Source organism: Cyprinus carpio, chromosome A8 (assembly GCF_018340385.1).
Source record: "Cyprinus carpio isolate SPL01 chromosome A8, ASM1834038v1, whole genome shotgun sequence".
NCBI classification, from domain to species: domain Eukaryota; kingdom Metazoa; phylum Chordata; class Actinopteri; order Cypriniformes; family Cyprinidae; genus Cyprinus; species Cyprinus carpio.
In genome coordinates this window covers 25846736-25874608 of record NC_056579.1, presented here as the reverse complement: position 1 = coordinate 25874608, position 27873 = coordinate 25846736, and the positions used below count along the sequence as shown (strand labels likewise).

Here is a 27873-nt window from a genome sequence, read left to right as displayed (position 1 = left end):
TTATTATACCATTAATAATTAACTTAATTTGTAGTTAACAAGTTAAGTATTTAAATAAATTACCATACTAGGCTGTTGTTGTCTTGGCTTATTTATTTATTTATTTTTAAATTACACAAGACTTTGTGACTTCCTGCACTTGATATACTTCATAGTCATTTTATAATAAATCCAAAAGCAAGACGTGAGAAAAACTAGGGAGTTGAAATGGCAACTGAGCTAATAGATGATCCTCTGGTGCCATCTACTGGAAATAATGGTAATTTTATGTCATTATCATCTTAAGTCTTGTTTTTTTTTTTTTTTCACCAGGAGACAATTTTTTCCCTTGTCACCTTCATGAATGAAAGTGAACATTTAAAGTGAAATTTGGCAGAGTTATATAATAAAATAATAATAAAGGCTTTAAATTATTATAAGTCTTTAGAAAATGTGTGTGTGTGTGTGGGGGGGGGTGGTCAGACATTCGACAGTCATAATTACTGATGTTAACACACAGGGAAAATATGTAACAAATGCCTCGCAGATATAAACGGGGGAAATAAAAAGATAGTTAACACTAAATGTCAGCGAAACCCTAACAATTCACAATTTTATTATATTTTTTTTTAACAATAGTTATTAATGTTCTGCATTTCTGTTTTGAGCTACATGCGCTGAAGATGACCAGAAGAGTGACGCATTTGATAGCAAGTTTTTAATCGATGGGATTAAAAACTGCGCGGCTCTGAATGAACTCATTTTGTGGACGCGTTCTTCATGCAACAATGTGCAGAAACAGGGTAGCTGAACTCTAAAAATTCACAGCGTTTTATTATAATGGTGTTCTCATTATAATGGTATGTGTATGAGAGTCCCAGTCATAGTTATTAAAATTCTGTATTGTTGTTTGTCCTGTTCGTGCTGCGTGCTAAAGAGATAAACACCGTAGTACTACAATGAAGCACTTGACTCAACCAAATGCATCTTATATCAGGTAAATAATATATCCACGATATATATAAACCGGCTGAAATGTTTTGAAATCACTTGTACCCTACCTGATCGAAAAAATCCAGTTTCTGCCTCTGTCAGTTTGAGTCTTCTTAAAGTTTTAAATCCCTGCCGCCAAAATGCTCCTTTGTCGGTCTCGGATTATGGAAAATGAAACAAAACTATAGGGGTGGTTGGATTTATTCACACACTTTAAAATATTTACTTGAAGCTTCTTTCTTTTCAGATTCTTATTTACAGCCTTATCATAATAGGCTGTATACTAACTTATTGGGAGAGAACCGGTAGTTCTATGTGAAATCAGACATTTGAGCTCCCCCATATAGTCAAAATGTAATCAAAACAACACCCCACCAATATAAGAATCTGATAATTGAATACAAATCATCACCCTCGAATCGAAGCACCGAATCATCGACTATTCCGGGCAGAGTATGTGGGCAGAGCGGAGTGGGAGCGGAGAGAGGAGTGGAGTGATGTGATTTTGACTGGAGCGAGGAGCTAATTTTTTCAAAGTCGGAGTGTCGTGGTTTTCACTCGCTCCAAGAACACTCCACCACCGCTCCATCCCAAGTACAATTCATGCCATCGGCCCGTAATATAACTGCATATTTAGCAAGATTTCTCATTTTAAACATATTTAGTTAGCTTGATATAGCCTAAAAGGATCACTCAAATCAGAAAGACTGTGAAGGCAATGATGGCTATATGGACATGAGCAGGAAGTTATAGTTCCCAAGGATGTTTGATCCTTCTAGATACTAAATATTTTCAGCTGAAAGTATGATTTAAACAAGTACTACAACACACAATCGCTCTCTCAATAATGCATTCAAACAAATGTAATCTTACAGTGCTACTTTATCTGTATACGATTTTGAATGAGCAGAAATCTCTAAGAAATGCATTGATCCGTAGGTAAAATAACTGGCGAAAACATTTCATCACAAACTAAATTTGCACCACAAAAAGCAGCAATTATACCTTTTAAAGCTGACGTTTAAGCTCGTAAGCACCATTTTTAAGGTGACAATATGTTACTGTAAATATGAAGATTTTACTGTATCTTCAAGATTGTATTGTACATTAATGTATCTCCTGCCATAAAGATGAAGATTGATATTTTGTTAAAGAATAAGCACTTTTTTAAAAATAAACAATATATTCTATAATATATTTTTTAAAACTCCTTTTTTAATTTTTATAAACATATATCTAGGTAACGAAGATATATTAACAAAATCTTTTAGAAGGGCCTAATCTATTAATTTTGCCTGTGGCCCCCAATTTCATCTTGGTTCGCCTCTGGGAACACCTGACCATTACACCAACTGGGACTTTTATGACACAACGCTGTAAATACATAGATATTAATATGAAGTTGGTCTCCCCTTTGTAGCTACAGTGGTAAGCGAAAGTTTGGGAACCCCTTGCAGAATCTGTGAAAATGTGAATAACAAAATATTTTAACAAAATAAGAGAGATCATACAAAATGCATGTTATTTTTTATTTAGTACTGTCTTGAGTAAGATATTTCACATAAAATATGTTCACATTTAGTCCACAAGAAAAAAAAAAATCTGAAATTAATAAATAACCCCATTCAAAATTTTAGGAAGCCTTGGTTCTTAACCACTTAACTGTCCTTAGTATGAAAAGACGGATCTAAAAATGATACAGTCACTGCTGGAAAACTGCAGGACCTGGAGGATTCTTCTGAAGAACAGTGTAACTGTTTAACTGTTTAACTGTTCAGAACAAACAAGGGGCTCATGAACAACCAAAAAAAAAAAAAAAAAAAAAAACGTCGTGGATCATCCATGAAACCACTCAGTATTAAGAAACCAAGGGTTCCCAAAATTTTGAATGGGGTTATTTGAATAATTTCAGCTATTTTGTTCTTGTGGACTAAATGTAAACAACTTTTATGTAAAATATCTTGCTCAGGACAGTACTAAATAAAAAAATAACATGCATTTTGTATAATCTATCTTATTTTGTTAAAATTCACATTTTCAGATTCTGCAAAGGGTTCCCAAACTTTCGCATGCCACTATATATCACTGTCTGCCTACAGCCCTCTGGGAAACCTTTCCACAAGATTTTGGAGTGTTTCTCTGGGAATTTTTGCCCATTCATTCAGTAGAGCATTTGTGAGGTCAGGCACTGATGTTGGACAAAGGCCTGGCTCACAATTTTCATTCCTGTTCATCCCAAAGGTGGGTTGAACAGGAATGAAAACAGTGTTGCATGCCGTGTTCCGAATGTTAAGCGACATAAGTGTATTGCGGTATATTAAAAATTCATATCATAACAAAAATAAACACTGGTATTCGGTATGAACCGGTATACCGCCCAGCACTATGTTATGTGAGACTTGCATGAAGCTTCTCAACCCATGGAAAACCCATGCTGTGCAGTAGAAGTGTAGAACTGCATTGCTACGTGATTCTATACACTTGTGGCAATGGGTCTGATTAAAACCTAAATTTAATAATTAATTAAGATGTGTGTCCCAATACTTTTGTCCATAAAGTAAACTTGTAGTACCAGTAAGCAACTAAGGGGGTGTTTAAGGGGCAACTTAGGGGTAACTAAAAATGGAAAGCTTCTCATATGTTTTGGCAGTTCATTTACATAACAATTGCAATTTGAAGATGCTAACTTTTGAAAAATGGTTCCAAAATGTAACAAAGTATATTTTGGATAATGCCTCACCTTCTCTAAAAGTGCAAATTTTCTTCTTAAGAGAGACAAAGCTCTCAATAGCAATGGCTGGATCTTCAATGATTTTTCTCTCCACATAGACAATCATATTTTTTTGCTGAAAACCATTAAAGCAGAGAACAAAGACAATGTCAACAGAGCAAATATGAACATAACTCAGGAAACATTATGATTTAATATCACTAAACTGAGGTTTTGAATTGAAGAACACTTTAGTAAAATCATTTTCAAAGAAAGCATGTTAATGCAATTAGTGACATACCAAAGACTCATATTAATACAGTATACTAAACCCTGAACCACAAATATCTTACTCATTAATTCAAATGTGTGTTCTTCAAAAAAAAAATATCACATACAGATGTGGCCTTTAAGAATGTGCATGCTACACAGTAGCACGCAATTCATCAAGTGCTGACACAATGCACCCTGCAGGCATGCTTCTTAGAATGCTTCTTAGGTTGTGGAGATAAATTCAACCCAGTCACGTGAAACTAGGGATGTCAATGATTAATCGATGATCGATTAATTGTCGATAAGAGATGCAATTGATTTTGGGCTGCATGCAGCTCATGCGCAAAACAAGTGCGAGCGCCTGTGACGTTGACCATATATAAATGCATCATCATTCATTCATAATGTACAAATTAAGCTCTTAATGTGATTTAAACTTTAAAAGTACATTAAAATAGAAACAACAAAAAGTTATTAAACATGGAAAGCAATAGAAATGTAGTAACTAAGTCATTTCCCCAGATAATTGTTTCATATCGTGCGCTTTGCAGGGCTGCGACACAGGACAGAAAGGCTATCAACTTGTTAATTCGTTCCTACGACTTATTAATTGGTGGCAACTGTCCATGTTTCATTAATTTGTTCCTTAACCCATGATTTAACTGAAGGGAACAAATTAATAAATCGAACGAATTCTTAATTCATGAAATCTTTTATTTCCCTTCCCACATGTTTGCCACAGAAAGAGATGTGAAAACAGTGATTAAAAGTGAAAGACAATAAAATAAACCTGCGAAATTAGAGGGTTAGATGGTGATGATTTAGGAAAAGAAACAATGCCTAAATGTTACTGAATTTATGGAAATTTGTGACCAACAGGCAAACAAGAACAGAGCCACGTAAATGTCGGCTATGGGCTGGAACGCATCCAAAAGCTTGGTCGCGATGTAACATTTTCCAGCAAATCAATTATTCCTCTAATAAACAAAGCTTTTATACCACACTTGTCATAATCAGAGCTTATAATTTGTAAATAAATAAATGCTGGATTCAAAACGGCAATTAAAACGCGCTTTGACCAATAAAGACAATACTTTTTCCTGGAGCATTCAATGATGTCACTAAACGGTGATGCCGAGCATCGTTCACAAGTTTCTGCATGGACCTCACTAGCCTAGAGCACAGGTTTTCAAGCCCTGGGACAAAATGGGATGCTTTAAGGAAAATATATAGCCTATATAAGAAATAGGCCTATAACATAAAAATAACAATTTGTTTAAATAAAAATAAAAATAAAAAAGCGAAATATATCTGACTTAATTAGCTATTTAAGATAATGAATTTAAAACAGAAGTGTGACGGCGCTCCATAAGTTCATCTAAAAAAAAAAAAGGATGACAACGTGCATTCTGTTTGTTTGCTTTATTTTACAAGAGCATAAATCTTCTGTTTTTATTGTGAGTGTGCACAAATGAAAGTAAACACTTTTGCGGATTTTATCTTACTCCAAAAGGTTTTTTTTTCTTTTTTTTATGTCTCAGCTGTTTCAATCGCACTGGCGCCTCGCGCACACGTACTCCAGCAATTCAAATTTACATCACAATTCATTATCAAAATAAAATACAGTCAACCAAACATATAACAGGTTACACTGGTCAGTTTAAATAGACCGTAATATACCGGTCCACTCTGCTGTTATGCCAAGTTCGTTTTTTCTCATGTGAAGAGGATGATCTTTTCCGTCTATATGCAAATGCGTGTAAAGTAACCTACAAGCCTAGTTTACATTATAAATAATAGTTTAACATTCAAATAAATTGCAAATATGGAAGAATTTGGATTTGTCCTGAATGAGACATGAGCAACAACCTCCAAATACATCACCCACAGTTAGGCCTATGTTTGGGATGATTTTATTTTAAACGCCATACTGTCAGTTGAAAACATTGCAATTGTGTTTTAAAATACAACAACGAGCACCACGAAACTATTTAAAGAGGCGCGTTCAGCGGTCTCTGTGCGGGATAGAAAAGTAAAATGATCTCAAACACACGGTGCACTCTCTTCATTTTATCAAATGATCTTAATCACATCTATTCATTTTATAATCCTGCTACTTGCATTTTATTCAGACTAAAACCCCTGTAATTCAAGTGAGAAAGGGTTTTTTTTTTTTTTTTGAGAGAGAGGCTTTTGCACATCCTGTCATACCGGTGACTGCGTGCTGCTGCAATAGACGCATATTGCAGCATTAAGGTTAACGATTAGGGATAGTTCACCCAAAAAATCAAAATTATGTCATTAATGACTCACCCTCATGTCGTTCCAAACCCGTGAGACCTCCGTTCATCTTCGGAACACAGTATAAGATATTTTAGATTTAGTCCGAGAGCTTTCTGTCTCTCCATTGAGAATGTATGTACGGTATACTGTCCACGTCCAGAAAGGTAATAAAAACATCTTCAAAGTAGTCCATGTGACATCAGAGGGTCCGTTAGAATTTATTGAAGCATCGAAAATACATTTTGGTCCAAAAATATCAAAAACTACGACTTTATTAGGCACTGACTTCCTCTCCCGTGTCTGTTATGAGCGTGTTCACAGGACATCCGGTTCGCGAACGAATCACTCGATGTAACCGGATCTTCTTGAACCAGTTCACCAAATCGAACTGAACCGTTTGAAACGGTTCGCGTCAACAATAAGCATTAATCCACAAATGACTTAAGCTGTTAACTTTTTTATTTTGGCTGACACTCCCTCTGAGTTCAAATAAAACCAATATCCCGGAGTAATTCATTTACTCAAACAGTACACTGACTGAACCGAGCCAGATAACGAACGAAACATTGACTCGTTCTCGAGTCACGAAACGGTTGCATAGGTTTTTTCGGATCACCGGTAGTGATGGGAAGTTCTGTTCTTCTCCGCGAAACGGTTCTTTCGGATAGTTTGATTCAATAAACCGGTTGCCGAAAAACGGTTTCACCAGTTCTTTTTGCGCTCGACGTAATGACTTCATTGGCGATGATTGCCCTTGATTCAAGCCTTCGGTTTACACCGCGCTCATAACATTAGCACAGAATCAGTTCAGAATCAATCACCAAAAGAACCAGTTCGGTTCAGACGCGCTGTGTGTCAGTCTGAATCACGCATGCACAGTATCATCAGCTCCTCTGTTCTCGAATCGGACGCGTCCGACAGAAACGGTTCTTGACTCGAGAACGAGTCAGTGTTTCGTTCGTTATCTGGCTCGGTTCAGTCAGTGTACTGTTTTGAGTAAATGAATTACTCCGGGATATTGGTTTATTTGAAATTTAGAGGGAGTGTCAGCCATGTTAAAAAAAGTTAACAGCTTAAGTCATTTGTGGATTAATGCTTATTGCTGACGCGAACCGTTTCAAACGATTCAGTTCGATTTGGTGAACTGGTTCAAGAAGATCCGGTTACATCGAGTGATTCGTTCGCGAACGGATGTCCTGTGAACGCGCTCATAACAGACCCCGGGAGAGAAGTCAATGCTGAATAAAGTCGTAGTTTTTTGATATTTTTGGACCAAAATTTATGTTCGATGCTTCAAAAAATTCTAACGGACCCTCTGATGTCACATGGACTACTTTGAAGATGTTTTTATTACCTTCTGGAAGTGGACAGTATACCGTACATACATTCTCAATGGAGGGACAGAAAGCTCTCGGACTAAATCTAAAATATCTTATACTGTGTTCCGAAGATGAACGGAGGTCTCACGGGTTTGGAACGATATGAGGGTGAGTCATTAATGACATAATTTTAATATCCCTACGTGAAACTCTCATAACGATTAATCGATTAATTGATCGTTAATTTAAACGACAATCGATCATGGAAATGGTTGAAAATTAATATCCCTACGTGAAACTCTCATGAAATCACCACCAGGTGGTGCAAGGGGAAGGTTTGCACCACAACTCAGTAATTGTGACATTTTCATTTATAAATGAATATAAAAAAAGGCTGGTTATAATAAATATAATACATTTAAATTTTAACATTTAATGTCAACTAATTATTTATCAAATACAGTAGGTGGCCAACCAGAACGTGCTTTTTATCACTGCGAGTGCCGCTGCCGCCGCCGCATCTGCAAAATACATTTGCAGCATTTGACCGCTGAGTGGCACTTTAACCACAAGTTATCAAGTGAATGCTTAAAAGTGCATTTTCACAAACAGCCATCAGATTTGCCTCGCTGATGTTACATTTGACGGCTGCAGTCAGGGAAAATGAAAGAAAAACACTGTAGGCCAACCTTACCTTATGTTTTGCTTTAAATTATTATTATTATTTTTTTTTGTCGTTTGTTTATAGCTAAGCCTATATTATTATATACTGCAATTATATTTATCCATTAGAATTCTATATTTTTATTTCTTGTTCTGTTCTGATAAATTTGTTAAATTGAAAGGATTTGTTGTAAAGTGAAGGGAACTAGAAATATCCTGTTGGCACATTATAACATTATTAGGCCTGCCGTTATTATTTCTGAATGTAATAAAATGCAACTTATACATGACTTGTATATTTTTTTTCCTCTCACAAACTTAATTTATTTTTAGCGTGTTTAAAAAAAAAAAAAAAAAAAAAAAAAAAAACATGCAGCAAACACAAATAGCCAATTAAGTCAATCATTTACATAAAAGTTTTAGAGCATTTATCAAGCATAATTTTTCAAGTTTGTTGGAACATAAATGTAAACTTAAATAAACATTTAAATACAATTTTATAAATAAAAATCAATTAACTGAAAAATATAAAAAAAATAAAATATATAAAAAATAAATAATAGTAGTGCTACAAACACACTAGCAACCAGCAACATTTGTGTTTGGTATAAATGACACAGAACATCTAAAGTGCATTCTAATTTCAAACTTACATCGTAGTCTGTTCATTATTAAAATAAAGTACAGTCAACCAAACATATAAGAGGTTACACTAGTCAGTTTAAATAGACCGCAGTATACTGGTCCACTCTGCTGTTATGCCAAGGACGTTTTTCCTCATGTGAAGAGGATGATCTTTTCCGTCTAGTTTACATTAAAAAAAATACAAAATGTTATAGTTTAACATTCAGATTCATTGCGAATATGGAAACATGTGGATATGTGCAGAACGAGACGTGAGCAATAACCTCCAAATACATCTATCCAAACCCACGCTCGCTCGTCCTCGTCTGCACGCACGCATGCACTGTCACGATCTAATGCACTGTAAATGCCGGATTTTTTTAAAACAAATAGGCCTACCGGAACACAAAAATTCAAAATCAAACATTTTGCAGAACAGGATCAAATAAAGTACTGGCAAAAAAACTCTAATAAAAAAAAAAATGTGAAAAAAGCGGTTCACTGACTGCACAGCACAGCCACAAACGCCACAGTTATGTTTGGGATAATTTTATTTTTAATACTATAATGTCAGTTGAAAACATTGCAATTGCATTTTAAAATACAACAACGAGCACCACGAGACCATTTAAAGAGGCGCATTCAGAGGTCTCCTTGACGGGAAACAGTCAACAAAGTAAAATGATCTCAAACGTACAGCGCGCTCTCTTCATTTTATCAAATGATCATAATCACATCTATTCATTTTACAGTCCTGCTACTAGCATTTTATACAGACTAAAACCCTTTTAATTCGGGTGAGAAAGCTTTTTTTCCGAGTGGCTTTTGCACATAATAATAATACCGCTGCTGACGCATTTTGCAGCATTAAGCTTATTCATTGATTGTTAATTTAAACGACGATCGATCATGGAAATGATCAAATATTGACATCCCTAAATGCAAATGAGTTGGATGGAAACCTGGCTATTGTCTGCATCAAACCATGCTTCCGAACAAATGTCATTCACCGTTCTGGACTACTCCAGGACAGCTGTCTCTCCGAGCACGGTGCTGTCTGTGAGCGGGGGGGAGTAACGGAGCCCTCAATCCCGCTGCAGTGTTTGTGAGAGCTGCCACCTTCTCCACCCCATTTACAGAGTGAAATTCTATGACTACCTTTATCTCCCAGGACTGTTGTTGAATCTTCCAAAAGTTTTGACTTGGGGTCCTTCACATGCGGCAGCAGCACTTTCCACCGCACCAATAACACGGGGCTGGGGTACCAAGATGGCGGCGGAGTAAGCAGTCGCTTTTTTGAGAGCTCTCTTTAAGACCGTGGATTTTCATGATTTAAACTAATTTACTCCACCCGAATTGAAACGATGAATATTCAGCAGATACTTAACCCAGCAATACTGCAGTCACCGACCTCTTCAAATCCAGAAAAGCCAACAGATGGTGAGCATAATTACTGTGCAATGGATGTAACAATGCAATCAAAGAGGGAATGCGGACCAGACTCGACGCCACCAACTCCAAGTAAGACTTTAAAAGAAAAAAAGGCTAAGCCAAACATTGAGAGTGATCATCTCCAAGTTTCAAATAACGATATTTTGGAAGCAATATTGGAGTTGGGGAAACGTGTGACTGGAATTGAGTCGCAGTTAGGAGACATTAAAGAACAAAACCGCCAGAACACCGCCATGATTGCTAGTTTAACCAAAACTGTGCAGTTCAACTCGGAAGAGTTAAATGAGATTAAAAAGAAAGTGTTGGAATTGGAGAGGGCTAATGGCCATTTACTGGAGGAAAACAAAGAATTGAAAAAGAAAGTAATGGAACAGAAACGATATAGCATGAGACCGTGTCTCTGAGTGAGGGGACTAAAGGAGAAGAAAGATGAAAACCTCAGAGCGACCATCATCCCCATTCATAGACTTGGCACCCCAGAATATGCGGGAGACATGGAGCGTGCGGTGGATGTTGTTCATAGACTTGGCAAACGAGAGGATAACAGCACCAGGCAAGTCATTATCCTGTTTGCATTGAGACACGTGAAGGATGAAGTATGGCTGAAAACCAAAGACTCGCCAATATGCAGTATGGAAGGTATTAGCTTTGCGGAGATGTTACCCAAAGAGGATTTGGAGGCATGAGAGCGTTTTACAAAGCACAGGGAGCTTTCGTGAGATCGAGAGCAAGATGCATTGAATCAGGTGAAAAGAATTCCTCTTATTTTTTCAATCTAGAAAAAAGCAGACAACAAAAAAAACTGCATCTCTACTCTTTTGGTAAATGGTGAGGTACAGAAAGACTCAAAAATCATAGAAAATGAAGTCTACATGTTTTATTCTAAATTATATTCTTCTCAGTTCTCGAAAGTAGACTGTAATAACCTCTTTCAAAATCTTTGTCCATTAATTCCCCAGATTGATATATCTTTTAAAAATATATGTGATTCGGAACTTAGAATAGAGGAACTGGATGCAGTTCTTAAGAAAATGGCTTCAAATAAATCCCCGGGATCAGATGGCCTCACAGTTAATTTCTATAAATATTTTTGGAAAGATTTGAGAATCATATTATTTGAAGCGCTAAAAGAATGTATAGTTAGGAAAGAATTGATGACTAGTATGAAACAGGGTGTAATTACTCTGATCCCAAAGCTGGGGAAAGACAAACAGCAACTAGACAATTTAAGACAGATTACTCTACTAAACACAGATTATAAATTATTTTCAGGATCCATTGCCTCTAGGCTTAAAAAAGGGATAGCAGACATAATAAGTGAGACACAGTCAGGCTTTATAAAAGGAAGAGTCATTCATAATAACATTAGACTTGTTATGGATTTATTAGACTATAGTGATTTAATTGATGATGATGGTTTTATACTCTTCCTTGATTTTTATAAGGCCTTTGACTCTGTTGAGCATGAATTTATTTTAAAAACACTCCATTATTTTGGTTTTGGCGACAAATTCAAAGATATTATACATATGCTGTATTCTGATATAAATAGTTGTGTGTCTTTGGGACACGGGTCCTGTAAAAGATTTAATATTGAAAGAGGAATAAGGCAAGGATGTGGAAGCTCTCCCTTGTTGTTTATAATGGTTGCAGAAATTTTAATTAAGAACAGCGTGATAGAAGGTCTGAATTTAATGGGCAAACAAATAATTATAAGTCAGTTGGCTGACGATACAACTTTGTTTCTTAAAAACAAATTCCAAATTCCCATAGCATTACAAGCTATCAATATTTTCTCAAAAGCCTCCGGACTTCAGTTAAACTTAAATAAATGTGAATTATTGCCATTAAAAGACCAATCCATACAATCATTGTATAACATAAAGGTAAAAAAAGAAGTCAAATACTTGGGTATTGTAGTGACTAAAGACAAAACGATCTCTGAAAAACGAAACATAGAAGACAATGTGGACAACTGCAAATCATTTCTAAGTAGATGGTTACGAAGAGATCTTTCCATTTTTGGCAGAATATTGTTAACTAAAATGGACAGTTTATCTAGATTAATATACCCAGCTTACTCCCTTCCAATAGCACCCCATATAGTTAAAAGCTATCAACAAACTAAATTTTGATTTCATATGGCGGAATAAATGTCATTCTATAGCCAAGCAGGATTTAATTAGAACTTATGAGGATGGTGGTGGTAATGCAATGGATTTTGATTGTATGAATGGCATGTTGAAAATTAGATGGTTAAAAAACTATATTCAAAATAAAAATTCATTGTGGTATTATATTCCCAATCAGATTTTTGAAAAAGTAGGCGGCATTAGTTTTCTTCTAAAATGTGATTTCGATTTTAAGAAACTTCCTATGAAACTTTCAGATTTTCATCAACAGGTCCTTCTGTATTGGAAACTAATATTCAAGCATAATTTCACACCACACAATACACCAATTTGGAATAATAGGTATATTTTGGTAAATAGAAAATCTCTTTTTATTTCAGAATGGTTCTCTAAAGGTGTCTGGTTCATGGATATGGAAGGAAATGTTTTACAACATGTTGAATTCTGTGACAGATTTCAAATTAGTTGTACCCAAAAGAAGTTTAAACAGATTGTGAAAGCTCTCCCAATATCACTTGTAGCTATAATTAAGCAGGATATAATATATCCAAAAATCACGCCTTCCTTAAGACAACTTTGCATTAATGGTATTGATTTGCAAAATTACAAATGTAACAACAAGTTTATAAGGAACTGTTTACTTAACTGCCAAACAAGCTCTCTCAAAAGAGATTATATTCTCAAAGACTTTAGTAAGGAGATAAAAAAGATTAGAGGTGATTACTTAAAATTCCCAGTCCCGCAAAAAACGAAATAAATGCAGTTTAAAATTATAAATAGGATTTATCCAACTAATGATTTCTTAGAACGGAGATTTAAAATAGATGTAGGAAACTGTAACTTCTGTGAGAATGAACCTGAAGATTTGGATCATCTTTTCTGGTTGTGTGAAGTTGTACAAAGATTTTGGCTGGACCTTCAACAATTGTTCGTCTCTAAAGGAATTCAAATGATGAATCTAACAATTAATGATATAAAATTTGGTATTTTTCGAAATGATCACAATGATTTTGGCATTAACAATGTAATTTTGTTAAGTAAACATTTCATACAGAAATGTTGTTTCTTCAAGACAATTCCTAACATTACTCACTGGAGGAATGAGTTGAAACTTTTTTATAACTCTTTATTTTGGATTAATAACAAGAATGCAGTGAAACTAGCTTCTTTTATAAACAAACCTATTGAATAATTGCCCTTTTGATTTGATTCATTTTCTTTTGATTATGTGAATGCCATTTTTATCATATATAACGTGCCCCATGTTCTTCTGTTCTTTTATGTATTTATTTTCTAAGATGTGCACTGTAGAATTGTTGTAAGATTTTCACATGGTACCTGATTGATTGTATTTGCTTTGTCAATTTAATAAAAAATAAATAAATAAAAAAAATAACATGGGGCTGCCCGCAGACGTGCCTGAATTTAAATCGGCGATATATTAAAAAATGACAAATATCGGCCCGATATATCGGTCGACCTCTAAACTGAAGGTCTATGAAACATTAGTCAATAAAGCATTTTTTTTAAACGATGGCACTTAAAGTTTTGAACTAAAATATTATTTCAACCATATAGCCTGTGAATAAACGAAATCCATACTTTTCAATGAAAGAACACTTAGAGAGTGTAGGTTGCTTCTGGTGTTTGGATTTGTACTTCAATATAATGAGGTCCAAGTTTAAGAATAGCCTACAGTAGGTTTCTCTCTCTCTCTCTCTCTCTCTCTCTCTCTATTTAACAGCATTAACTTACAATGAAATACATCTTCCTTCAGGTAGGCTGAATGTTTTCCAGCCTTGCAAAATGTTGGGCTCATGATCAATAAGTTGTATTCGCCTCAAACTGATTTTGTAAAATCAAAACGCTGATGGTGAACCTGGGTCAGGTAGCATGAGTCACTCGCTGTGAAGCGGGAGTAGCTGACGGAGGATCTTAAAGCCTTCCTCAAACGCCTATGATCACAAATAACAATGATTTTTGCAAAAAGAATGATTAATTATCAATTGATAATTTGTTATTATTATGGTCTTGTAAAAAAAAAAATAATATGGGCTGCAAGAAAATAATGAGTAAAAAGAGTGCAGACAGCATATTTCAACCCAGTAACATGACAACACACCAGCTAAAAAAAAACAGACCGAAATGAGTCCAGCTGGAAGGGGTTGGTGTTTTTGGGGTAGTTCTGTCTAGCTTGTGGGGGTTAAAATAAAGGTGTTAATCCCTTGCTCTTTCATATGGACATTGTCTTATGAGGGTTTCAAACTTGCAGAGCAGGTTTATGCAAAGTAGGACAAAGTAGGTCATTTTGGTTTTAAGACAACTTTAAAGAAAGGTTTTGATTCACTTCAAATGTTGACTACTGTATAGCGCAATATAGTTTATTAGTTATTATAACTTAATTTCAGAGAAAGTTGCCTTAACTCCAAAAAAAGAGATGCTATTAACTTAACTGTTGCGTTAATTTTATTTTTTTGTCTAAACAATATTCTTTAGAGTGTGAAATATAAATTCTCACAGAATGTAGCCTATTCATATATATATATATATATATATATATATATATATATATATATATATATATATATATTAGGGCTTGCATAAACTAGTCGAGTAGTCGAGTGATCGACTACTTCAACCACTTGTCAGTGCTGTCGGAAACAATCGACTACTCGAGCATGCATTAACTATAATGCATGCACAGAGTTTGCAAGTACGATGTGAATTTTAGGATTACAATATTTTGTGTAGCTGTTACTTTCTATGACTTTATCTATGTTGCATGTAAAATTTAAATATGTAATGTAATAATTAGGGGTGTGCCCGAAGCCAAATACCTTATTCGGAATGGCACAGATAATGGCTTCAAAAATGAATAACGGACAAGGAATAATTCTGCCTGAATATTCAGCTGAGGCTGGCACAGTTTTGTGCTTGCTAGATAACAGTTGAGCCGGGGATCAGCGCAATATTATACACAGACCTCTGAAGTCACCCAATGAATGTAAACTTTATGAATGAAAAGAGCGCAAATCAAACACCGCATTGCTGTTGCCTCAGAATTCAGAGCTTGGCAAGAGTAATATCACCTATAATAATACATCATACACGTTCTATTATTTGTATACATTTAAAAGGCAATGATTTAAACCTTAGGCTACGATATGATACGAATAAATGGAATAAGCACAGCGCGCTCACCATTCAAACATCTGCATTTCGCGTCTCAGTCTCTCAAAAACCAAACCAGTTCTCTCTTTCAAGAGTAGGCTAATAATCAACTTAGATACAGATAAATTTTCTACTTGGCCTACATGTTTGCATCTTTATCTTTTGTTGGTTTGTGTGGCACACGCACATTTGTTTAAAGACTTCTGCGTACTGAAAATATGCGCATTGAATAATTCAGTCGTGTTCAAATGATCACTAAATGTAGCCTCAGTCATTATAGCCTATATTTCGAAACTAAAACTACTGCGTGCGACTATGAAAAAATATTTAGGAGCACCAGTGCAACTGAGCCGATCAGCATATTTGTGTTTGCAATCAGGGAAGAGTCTATGGTTTCTACTTAAAACGTGTTTTTGCACGTGTATTGATTATAATGGAACTTTGTGAGATCGCAATGAACTATGGAGAGTGACTGCTTTTATTGATTATTAAGGGACTTTGCAATGTGATATTGATTTAAAACAACAAATCAATAAACAAGAAATATTAAGTGACTTACATTGTCTGACTATAGCACTATTGCCTAATTTTGTCAACAAAAATAGTTTGAAATAAAAGTCACAGCTTAGCAGCTGCGCATCTCTAAAAGCAAACACAGTGGCGTTTTGTTTATGAAAGAACGTGTTTTTAAACTAGTCAGTGATTCATGATTACCCATTCATAATGCCTTCATTCCTGTACAAATCAGCCATTCGAACAAATCAATTGAAATAATTATTCAATGATAAAATCAATGACCTGCCATCACCTACTAGCAGTTTTAGTTTCATTTTTAAAGTAAAATTTCAATCATTGAATATTTCTATAGGCCTATTAAAATTGTTATATTTAAAAAATTAATCTCAACATAAATTTATGAATTTAATTGCACTCAGACCACCTCTGAACCACATTAAACATCTAAAAATACACCTACAATCCACTTTTGTCTTCTTCTGTGCCACCTAGTAGCCTACAAATTAATGTTAATATTGTTTTCATATGATTGGTAACTTATTCTTACTTTTTGAATTTGACATAAAAGCTGACATACAGTACCTAATTACTGACAAAAATGCCATTACTGTAAATCACTTTAAGGAGTCAGATATCACCTCATAATGGTAAGGCTAATTATTTATTTTTTTTATCAGACTTTTTGATTATTGAACAGGAGGTACTGCTTAATTTTTTGACTGCGCTCCTAAATGTTTTACAATTTACCAGTGCTCCTTAAAGAAAGTAAGATTATAGCCCTGACAAGCGAGCACAAATGTTGTCAACACTATCCCTTGCTTTTTATTATAATAAAATAGCTTCGAGACATTACTCAGCAGGTAATGTCTCTAGGTGAGGTTTTTTTTAAGTGTTTTTGAAGTAACTAAACAGAGACAAACAGATAATTCACACAAAATGGCAAAAAATGGCCATATTTACACTGAGCACGCTGAAAATGTAACTTTTAAACATTTATGTCTGCTTATCTTAATAATAAAAACACCCTATCTATTCCATATTGTGACACTGACAAGCACTGTTAGCCCACTGAGGAGGCTGACAATGTAACTTTTAAACCTTTTTGTCATCATAAAAACAGAGCGCTGTGTAGTGCAGTGGATCAGTGCAAGAGTTTCAAATATTGGGGGGGACATTTTTAATTATGGGGGGGGGGCTTGTCCCCCTCAGTGTCTATGGTGGTTACGGCGCTTGATCAGTGACACAATCATATCTGCACAAAACAGTGTTTATGCATGTATGTATGTTCGCAGTCCCGTGTCATAGTAATACTTCTTTATAAAATAAGAGTCTCTAGTCACAGAGCCTCACTGTGACAGAGTGGATTATTTTGAATGGGAACATTTTAAGTGATAGCTTAGCCTTCTAACACATGGATTTATTTACTTTATGTCAATACTTTGATCACATATTTAATGTTTACTATTTTGCTGATGCATTTTAACAGGTCATGTACATACTTTGTTATTCATTATTTGTCCTTTTTAACACAACTATCACCATACTACAGAGCCCTGACATGGCAAATTTTATTTTATTTTTTTTAGAATAAGAAATTGTTGTTCTTAATCTGTTAAATGTATAAAAATCTAAAAGACGGCATAGCCCACTGTAAAAAGGCTCACAGTATTGACATTTACTATGCTGCCAGAATTAATTTTAAGTAATAAACACGTACACATAATTTCATAAGTCCTATATTTGCTTTTGTAACAATTAATCATTTTATTTACAGTGTTTTCTTAGATTCTCCATCGACTACAACCTTCCGTTAGATGCCACTCTCTCATGAACGTGCGTACGACAGTTAGCGGAACCTAGAGATTAAGATTAATAGTTGTAAATATGAATATTTTTCTTACACAAATGCATCGCTTTGATTCAGAAGGCCTTTATTAGCCCACCAGAGCCGTGTAGACTTCTTTTATAATGGATGGGTGCAATTTTTTGGACTTCAAATTTTGGCCTACCATCCACTCCCATTATAAAGCATGGATTAGCTTGGATATTATTTAATATAACTCTGACTGTATTCGTCTGAAAGAAGAATGTCATATACACATAGGATGGCTTGAGGGTGAGTAAATCATGGGGTATTTTTCATTTTTGGGTGAACTATCCCTTTAATGTTTACCTTATGTAAATGAGAGGTTGCATTAAGTTATTTCTGCTAATCTCCTCATTTTTAATGACATCCATAAACAATATATATAAAATGCAAAACAGAAAAATATAGCGCGTCTATTTACATTTAATAAAAACATAATAAAAAATAATAATATAAAATATGAATTTATTCTCATTATTCCAAGCATATGACATTTTTATCAAATCAGGCTGCATCACAACAATCAATTTTTTCACACTACATTCTGGCCATAGCACCTCATCTTCATAACAAGCAATGGTTTCACACTAGCTAAATATAGAGTTTAAATGCACCAGATTCAAAGTTCAGCAATGCAATTTACAAGCAAAATCATCAATAAAAAAACCAAGACATAATATTCATTAATTCCATTAAAATACAAGGAAGGAAACAATCAGTTCAAAACATTTTAACATTTTAACATGCTTTAAAAAATATGTAATCATGCCTGTCTTTGTGAGTATCCTTGCAAACATCGTTGGCCATCAGTGATGCACGGGTTGATCCAAAATGAGCGGGTGCTTGCGGTCACCCGTGGTTACCCGCGGTTATGAGTCGTCCAAAAATATTTTTAATGATTTTCGGGTCGCGGCCGGTCGGGTCGTTTGAAAATAAAGATGCCAATTAAACCTTTGTAATTTATATAGCACTAGACACAATTTTGAAATACATAGGCCTACACTTTATTGGCTGAATAACTGGCGCGAAGATGACGCATGAGCTCAGTCTAGTGATGGGAAGTTCGGTTCTTTTCCGTGAACCGGTTCTTTTATTCAGTTTGATTCAATAAACCGGTTGAAAAAAACTCAACGTTCTTTTACGCTCGACGTAACGGCGTCATTGGCGATGACATAATGGCGTCAAGTCTATCAAACATTTAAATATATAAAGTCAGTAATCATAACTTTAGTCAGTTAAAAACCTCATAGTCATGAAAAGTTTACAATTAAGTTTTGCAACAACTCACCCAAATACAGTAACAACAATAATGTGCATACGAGGATTTAAGTCTCGAAGATATAAAGTAAATAAATTAGGTGTCATCAGTGCAGAAACCATCCACTTACCATCCACTTACTATACATAATCCATTGCGATTTATTTCTTATTAAATAAACTTACGTTTCGCCAGATTGCCCTTTATTCAAGCCTTCGGTTTACCCGCGCTCATAACATTAGCACAGAATCAGTTCAGAATCAATCACCAAAAGAACCAGTTCGGTTCAGACGCGCTGTGTGTCAGTCTGCTTCACGCTGAATCACGCATGTGCAGTATCATCAGCTCCTCGGTCCTCAAATCGGACGTGTCCGAAGGAAACGGTTCTCAGTTCAGTGTACTGCTGACCGGTTCTTGACTTGAGAATGAGAACCGCTCTAACCGGCATGCTGCAGTTCAGTATCATCAGCTGTTGCGCTTCTTGTCCAGTGAGTGACTACATTCCGCCCATTTAAAAATAATAAATGCGCGTCCTTGAAAGCGCGCCGTTTTGTAACATAGCCTATTTACTTTAACTTCTTAGGTAATAATATCAATGGTATGATGTTTCAGATGCCATCAGATACGAAATTACAAAACATATACATATATTTAATTGTTTTTTCAAAATTATCGCTAGGGACAATTTGGCAGTCGCTGGACTTTGGTAGGGACACGTCCCTGGCGTCCCCCCCTAATTCTACGCCCCTGCGCTATGATGAGCATTTACTACTTTTAAAAAATGCGGGATAGGAAGTGGGTCGGGTACAATATTTTCTTTTTCTTTTTTTGTGGTCCAAGTTGCGGGGGGTTAGTTGAAAACGTCGGTCGGGTGCGGTTTGTTTATACATTGACCCGCGCATCACTGTTGGCCATGTCTTAAGTGAACATAAACAGTTGAGAAAGACAATGCATGTGTATCAGTATAGGTGTACTGGATCTGTGAATTACGTCTTAATGGAGTCCACAGTATTCCTGCACTACACTGCACTCAACCTGAGGGATTCCTACACTTTCAGTCTTTGAGGAGACATTTAAAACAGCGCATACCGCAGGAATGGTATAATAGAAAATATAAGTCGTTTTGAAACTGTGAAATTTTCAAATCGCGGTATACCTTGAAACCGGTAATCGGCCCATGCCTCGACCATAGTCCTTTTTTCTCTGAACATAGCACATATCAAAATGAACTGCCTACAACCATGAACTGAACCAAACAGTGATCAAATCTGAATCATTACATCCCTACACATCAGGGCAAATCAAAAACCAGAAGAACAAAGACAGTGAAATCTGACAAGATATCAACTCATTACAAAAGCAGAGCAAATGATAAAACTAAGCGCTACTTTGATTTATCAATTACACATGTAAAACACCATTACTGACTGAATTTGGCATTTGTACAGAAAATTTACTTGCCAACATTTAATGTGCGCTGATGTTTTTTTTTTTTTTTTTTAAATACAGCTCTGAGGTTTACAGATTCGCTGACCAGCATATCATCAGTTTCAATACATGACATACGAATACATATTCCTGTGCCAGAGCATGCCTTCTGGTCCTGAGACCTTTGTTTCCTTTTACCTTTGACACATATTCGTAATGGCCACATCTGCATTTTTTTTTTGTGTGTGCAATATTTTGTGGTGTTCTCACCTGTGTCAGAAAAATGCAGAGTTCTTTGAAAGGCTGTAGCAGGCTGGCGTCTCTGATTTTCTTTATAATAAGGACACTTTTGGGTGGCTTGTTCCATGTCAACCTTTGACTGGCTGGATCTTGAATATGCCTGAATGCACAGATATGAACAAACATGTTTGTCAAAATTGCATGATTTTATTAAACATTTAAGTTTATTGGGTGACAAAAATAAGCTGTTAATTTGTTTTGCATGGTACAGTAGGTGGCCAACCAGAGTGTGCTTTCTACCGCCACCGCCGCTGCGTCTGCAAAGTGCATTTGCGGCTTTTGACCGCTGAGTGGCGCTTTAACCACAAGTTATCAAACAAACGCATCAAAGCACATTTTCGCAAACAGCCGTCAGCTTTGCCTCGCCAATGTGTTACATTTGATGGCTGCAGTCGGGGATAATAAAAGAAAAACAGTGTAGTTCAAATATTTTATATTCACAAATGAAAATTTAGTAGGACTGCTTAAGACGTTATGTGCTTTCTTATAATGAATTCAAGAAGGATAAATGTCAAGCCAAATGAGCCTGTGCTTATATTTTCTCTAAGCTACACACTATTACACCATATCTTAGATTTGAAACATTTAACTTTTAACATTGTTATATTATCCTAAAGAAATGGTGGTTTTCTTTTCATCGGAGCATTAAAAGTGGTAGCCTATTTTAGTGAGCTAGGCTACATAAATGGATTCATATGCAACATGTCAATATTCTCACATATTAGGCCTATATTTATCACAAGAAAAAAAAATTATATTTATATTTTAAAATTCCTTTTATAAAACAGCATGCATTTTTTGACACGCACATACTTTGTTATTCGTTATCTGTCCTTTATTTTGACAGAGAACTAGTTGGGAAAAAGATATCTGTTTGTACAGTGATTAAGAAATTGTTGCGTATTTCATGAATTATTTTCTTTATTTTAGTAAAACATGAGGCACTGTATGATTTCGCTCCCATTATTTACACCTAACTAAAACAAGAAACAAATAAATTAAACCTGGCCACGATTTAGCTAAATCATTGAAACTGAAAAGAATGGACGGATTAATAAAACGTCCTCACGTTTAAACTCAAGTTGTCTCATTATAATCAACAAAATGCACACGATGTAAAAAGAGCTTCAATAATTGACAACTTCAGTGATTTTAAAGGGAGCCACCTTTGCTTGCTTTTATACATTTATATATTTATATAAAACTAAAAAAAAAAAAAACAGCCACATTTAAATGCAGGAGTGTATACTATTCCTTAAAATATCAGAGTGCAAGATTTGCGCGGCGCGCATGATACTTATCTTGTTTGGTTTATTTTGTATAATTGAATGTAAAAAATAATTAACTTTGTAATGCATATGCAAAATGTGCATTATTCGCAGTCTTTAGCATTTTATAATTATTTGTACAATAATATTTAATGTAACCTGCTTTGTATCTTTATTATTTAATGCAAAAGAGATTTATTAAAACAAGTTGAGAGTCATGCATCCGTTTAATCTTGATCAAGAACAATTAATGATCAACGAATTGGAGCTTCGTGGCTGTTAGATCATGTTAAAATGTCAAATAGCCTTCAATTTACAGGTTATAACTGCATCTGTCTTGGATGTAGACTTGTGAAGATTTATTTTTTAAAGCGGATCCCATACTGTAACCTAAAAGAAATGTGTTCCATTACTATTCATATTCAAGTGTTTGTGCGGAAAATTCTTAATGCGCATGCATGACAGGGAGTCGCCCTCAAGATCAGTGGATTTTTTTCCTGATGATGGAATAACTTAAAATTGGGGTGCCTCACATACATGAGAAATATATTAACAGAAATCTTGAAATGTCTACTTTTAAACAAACCAATTCAAAACGAAAGCAAATACTCCCTGATTATGTAATCTGTGAAGGTTGCATTTCTCTCTAAAGGCACGTCCATCTGGAGAGATTCAGCACCGTGAACGTCATCTTGCAGCCGACAAGAAAACACTAGTTTATTTATAAATAATTAAAATGTCTCCTTTTTCACAATTATTAGGTTACTTCTGCCTGTGCTTTGTGGCAAACTTAATGCGTGTGCTTGAGCGCGGAATATATTAAGGCTCATTATTGATTAGACTGTGTTAATTTAATATAAACATGAGATTAGTTGAATAATGACTTAAATTAATGACTACAACTAAAAAAAATATTACGTGGGGGGCAGCCTTATTAAATTCCTTCTAGACATGTCTGTTAAAGATTTTAAAACATTATATACGCGTTTGCAAAAATTCTGCAATGGTCCGTAATGGAGAGATGACATTTTTTTTTATCTATTACATTTTTTTGCCTATTAAAATCTTTTTTTTTTTGATAATGGTCAACCCTTCTTGCTTCTGCAGATATTGTTGCTTCTGGTTTGTGCATTGTAAATCACAAAGTTTACAAAATATGTTGTCTCCCAAAAACTTCTGTCCATAACGCATGTGTATTTCCCAAATCTAAAAAAGCTGTTCATAACGTTCATAGACGGATTCTTTTCTGATGTCTGGACTCTGTTTGGGATTTAGAAAAACATAAAGAGATGGTTCAATATATTGGTAATGAATACATTCTGTTAGAATTTACATTTCAGGTTTTGACTTTGTGGTTTATTATTTTGAGTCGTTTGGAATGCAGTGACACAGAAGACCCTTTCACAACATGCTTTATAGATCTATTGTGTTTGCCACTCAAAAATGTTCATGTAATCATGCTGCATGTATCAGTAGTTCCCTGCTCTGGCGCAGTTAGCACTCACACTGCATGTCCACAACAAAACAAAAAAACTCAACCGCGCACCTCCTCAAACCAACCAACCAACCTATAAACATAAAAAAAAACACACACATATATATACACACACACTACCGTTCAAAAAAAAAACCTGTAAAATACTTTAAAAATAATTCAAATAAGCCCATCAAGCCCACAAATACTTCATCAAAAATACAAAAAAAACAAAAAAAAAAACTGTAATCTTGCAAAAATGTTATTATTAGAATATAAAATAATGGTTTCTATTTAAATATCCTTTAAAATATAATTTATATCTGTGATGCAAAGCTGAATTTCCAGCATCATGACTCCAGTATAAAAGTGTCACATGATCCTTCAGAAATCATTCTAATATGATGATTTATTATTAGAATTATCAATTCTAATAATATTCCCTGGAAATTGGAAAATTGAACCCAAGACCTTTTGCGCTGCTAACGCAATGCTCTATCACTGAGCCACAGGAACAGTACTTTTTTTTAACAGTACATATTTATTTTAAATGGATTAACTATTATTAAACATGTTTTATTTAATACAAAGGAACGATAAAAGTGATGAATTTCTTAATTCGTGGACAAATTTTTGGCATGTCATGGGCTTTGTGTAAGGGAATAAAATATGTTAAAAAAGGCCAGAAAACAAATATATGAGTGACCTGCTGAAATAAATAAGTAAATTATTAAATGTAAGTTTCAAGCCTTTCATAATTTGTGACATTAATGTGACTATAGTGCCAAAATATGTGTTAGAACTAGGCCTAGCCTTTAACACTCAACAATAAGCCACCTTTCAATCATTTTATTTTTTATGACATAATGCACACATCCTTAAATGTAATCTATATATTCCAAGTTAATATCCTATTTTTTGTACGATTTCTATTTTTTAATGTCACAGATTTAGCCTAACTTATTTTTTTCAAGGTTTTTATTTTTATTTAATTTTTTTATGTATTTATTTATTTTTATAGTGTGAGTCAGAGAAAATTGTGCTGCGAATAAAGTCCCATGAACGTGCAGCCTTGTACACATCGATATTTATGCTTTACAGTGAACCAACGCCAAGGTCAGGATTTTTCGCTCAAAAACTTTCATTAGCCTGTAGATCGAAATGAAAGCCCCTTAATGCAACATAAGGAAATTGCTGTAATGGTTTCATAATGAATGTTTAATAACCATAACATCCAGTAATGGGCCTTTGTGTAAATTATTATTTTTTTTTTTTATGCATTAGGCTGCAGCCTATACAACTATCTCACATTTCGAAATTAACTTTCTAAAAATACATTTTAAATTAGATTTTCTAATGATTTTTAAGGATGTTATAATGTTATATTATAAAGTTATTTTTATTTTATTTTGTTATTTGATCTCCTTTACAGAAAATATATTTATAGTCAGTTTGCAAACTGTACCTATGCGCCACCTGGTGGTAGTTTCGTGAACGACTTAAACACGTGACTGACTTGCAGTTAACCCTCTGAAGTCGATCCACGCATATACGCGTGTTGAGGCATTTTCTCCTGATAACCCCAAAAAGAACTTAAATTACACTTACAGTTTTGATCGTACAGATAAGAGCAATACATCATTGGAATCTGTAAAGGGTCTACTTTTATTTGTATCCACACATATAAACAACAAAACTTTGTGCATTTACAAAACAAAGAAAACAAATAAGGTGCGCTGTCTGCAGCCTTGGTCTGCGATGATCTTCATTTAGACAACCATGTTCATTAAAATGAACTGTAACTCAGCAAATACTCAGCACAGAGACACGAGAGATATATCTATAGACAGCTTGACATGTCTACTTTTAAACTAAGCAAAGGCAAACATATATTCTGTGATAAAGTAATCCATATGAAAACAACGCTATGTCTAATACAAGTATATATATGGGTATGGAAAGTATTCAGACCCCCTTAAATTTTTCACTCTTTGTTATATTGCAGCCATTTGCCATTTGCTTCTTTTTTTTTCCTCAATGTACACACAGCACCCCATATTGACAGAAAAACACAGAATTGTTGACATTTTTGCAGATTTATTAAAAAAGAAAAACGAGGGAAAAAAATGAACAAATGATTTTAGCAAATGGCTGCAATATAACTAAGAGTTCAAAAATTTAAGGGGGTCTGAATACTTTCGGTACCCACTGTATAAACTTGTATTAGTTTTCACATAACGTGTACACATTTTACTAGTTAGACTTTATCCAAACTATAATTCCTGACTAAATGTAAAATCAAGTGAAACATTAAGAAGTTTTGTTCACATCATCTAAATGTTCTACTGTACTACTAGTATCAGTGACCATCAAAATAATGTTAATAATGCAGTTTATCATTTAGTTTATTTGAGAGCACATAAACAATATACACTTTGGAAATGCTAGTTATGTGATGTTAATTTATATATGTCAACATTACACAATACCAGTCAATACCAGTTTGCCAAAGCAGTAATATTGTGAAATATTTAATAGTTAAAATAACTGCTTTCTATTTGAATACATTTTAAAATGTAATTTATTCCTGTGATCAAAGCTAAATTTTCAGCATCATTACTCCAGTCTTACTCCAAGTGTAACAATATACACTATACCATTCAAAAGCTTGGAGTCAGTATATATAGAAATTAAAACTTTTATTTAGCACACACGTGATGATAAATAAAAACAATTAATACGATAAATGTTGCAAACAATGCTGTTCTTTCAATTTATCAAAAAAAAATAAAAAAAATATTCTCAGCTCTTTTCAACATTAATAATAATAAAAATAACAATAAATGTTTTTTTTTTTTAGTAGAAAATCAGAATATTAGAAGGATTTCTGAAGGATTGTGTGACTGGAGTAATGATGCTAAAAATTCAGCTTAGAAAGTCAGCTCTGATTGTTCCTAATAAACTGTTTAACTGCACTCGCAAGTGAAACTCAAGTTATTTTGTGGGATAATTAAATATATTCTAAATAAATTACAAACATAAAAATATATACATTTATTTTGTCCTCACATTCTTTATTGTAACTCATCCCTCTCAGTCACACACCTGACTCAAAGGCTCATTATGCAGCTCATTATGCGGGACTTTGTCTTCTCAGGTGTGAATCACACAAATATTCACGGTCAATCATGTCTACTCGCATATGCCCTTTCTAAACAAAAAGTGTCTTAGAAAATTTAAATTAATTAACAAATGTTCTGTATGTGTTTTATGACCTTATTTCAGTGACTTCAAAATTTTAGTTTTTCACTAACCACGCATAAACATTGTTTTTCTTAAAAACACAATCATGTATATACATGCTATTAACATATTATTGTAGCCCAGTTTGTACTGAATACAGTGTTTTCAGACTTTAGCCATGTATATGTTTATAAGCAACTGAAAAAAACACAAAAGTCAGGGCATGTCAAAACTTCTCCAGGCCCCCAAAACCCCCTAGACCTCAGAGGGTTAATGCCGCGGCCCTGCGGCGGCGGTACACACAGGTGGTATTAGGCATTTTGGTTAGCCACCTACTATAATTAAGAGGTCAATTGAGAAAAAAAAAATTCCCATGATAGTTGGACATTTAAGAGGTCATTGTACTATAAAACACACACAAATTAAAGCTGAGAACTTCCCCCAAGAACAGCTCTTATTGAAACCAAGCTGCCAAAATAACTTGTTTTATACTTCCTTGTCGTTATGATGTAATAGAGATAAGTACACCAGCACAAGCTTGCCTGCACAAACACGATTAATGTATCCATTTTCAAGAAAAAATAATGTTTTGTTATAGCTTTTGGAGCAGTGGCACCGGCATCATGCAAGAAGCATGTGACGTCACAGGGTTGGTTTGCTCCATTAGCCAGTGAAGTAATTCAAGCATTTCTTTACATTTGAACACACAAATGTTATTTTGACACTCAAAATATTTTGGTTTTCACCATAATTTGGATGAATATTCAACATTAAACTGTCTACATAAAGTTTTGAACGTGGTATCCCAAACATTGTTTTTGCGAGGCGCAATGTAAACAAACAGCGTATCATACAATATTATTCATGTTGCAGACCTTGCAGACATATTTCCATTACACTGGCTCATCCACCACTAGTGG

At 34.6% G+C, this 27873-nt stretch overlaps 1 protein-coding gene across 7 annotated transcripts in view; it reads right to left on the bottom strand.

The window, feature by feature from the left end:
- Window positions 1-27873, bottom strand: part of nadka (NAD kinase a) — a 77631-nt gene that overhangs the window by 33521 nt on the left and 16237 nt on the right. For all 7 annotated transcript variants that reach the window (XM_042762958.1, XM_042762955.1, XM_042762957.1 and 4 more), the window contains exons 4-5: window positions 20939-21068; window positions 3713-3818 (exon numbers count right to left, since the gene is read on the bottom strand). In XM_042762958.1, coding sequence (XP_042618892.1) covers window positions 3713-3818; window positions 20939-21068 — 236 coding nt within the window. The remainder of the gene's footprint in view (window positions 1-3712; window positions 3819-20938; window positions 21069-27873) is intronic.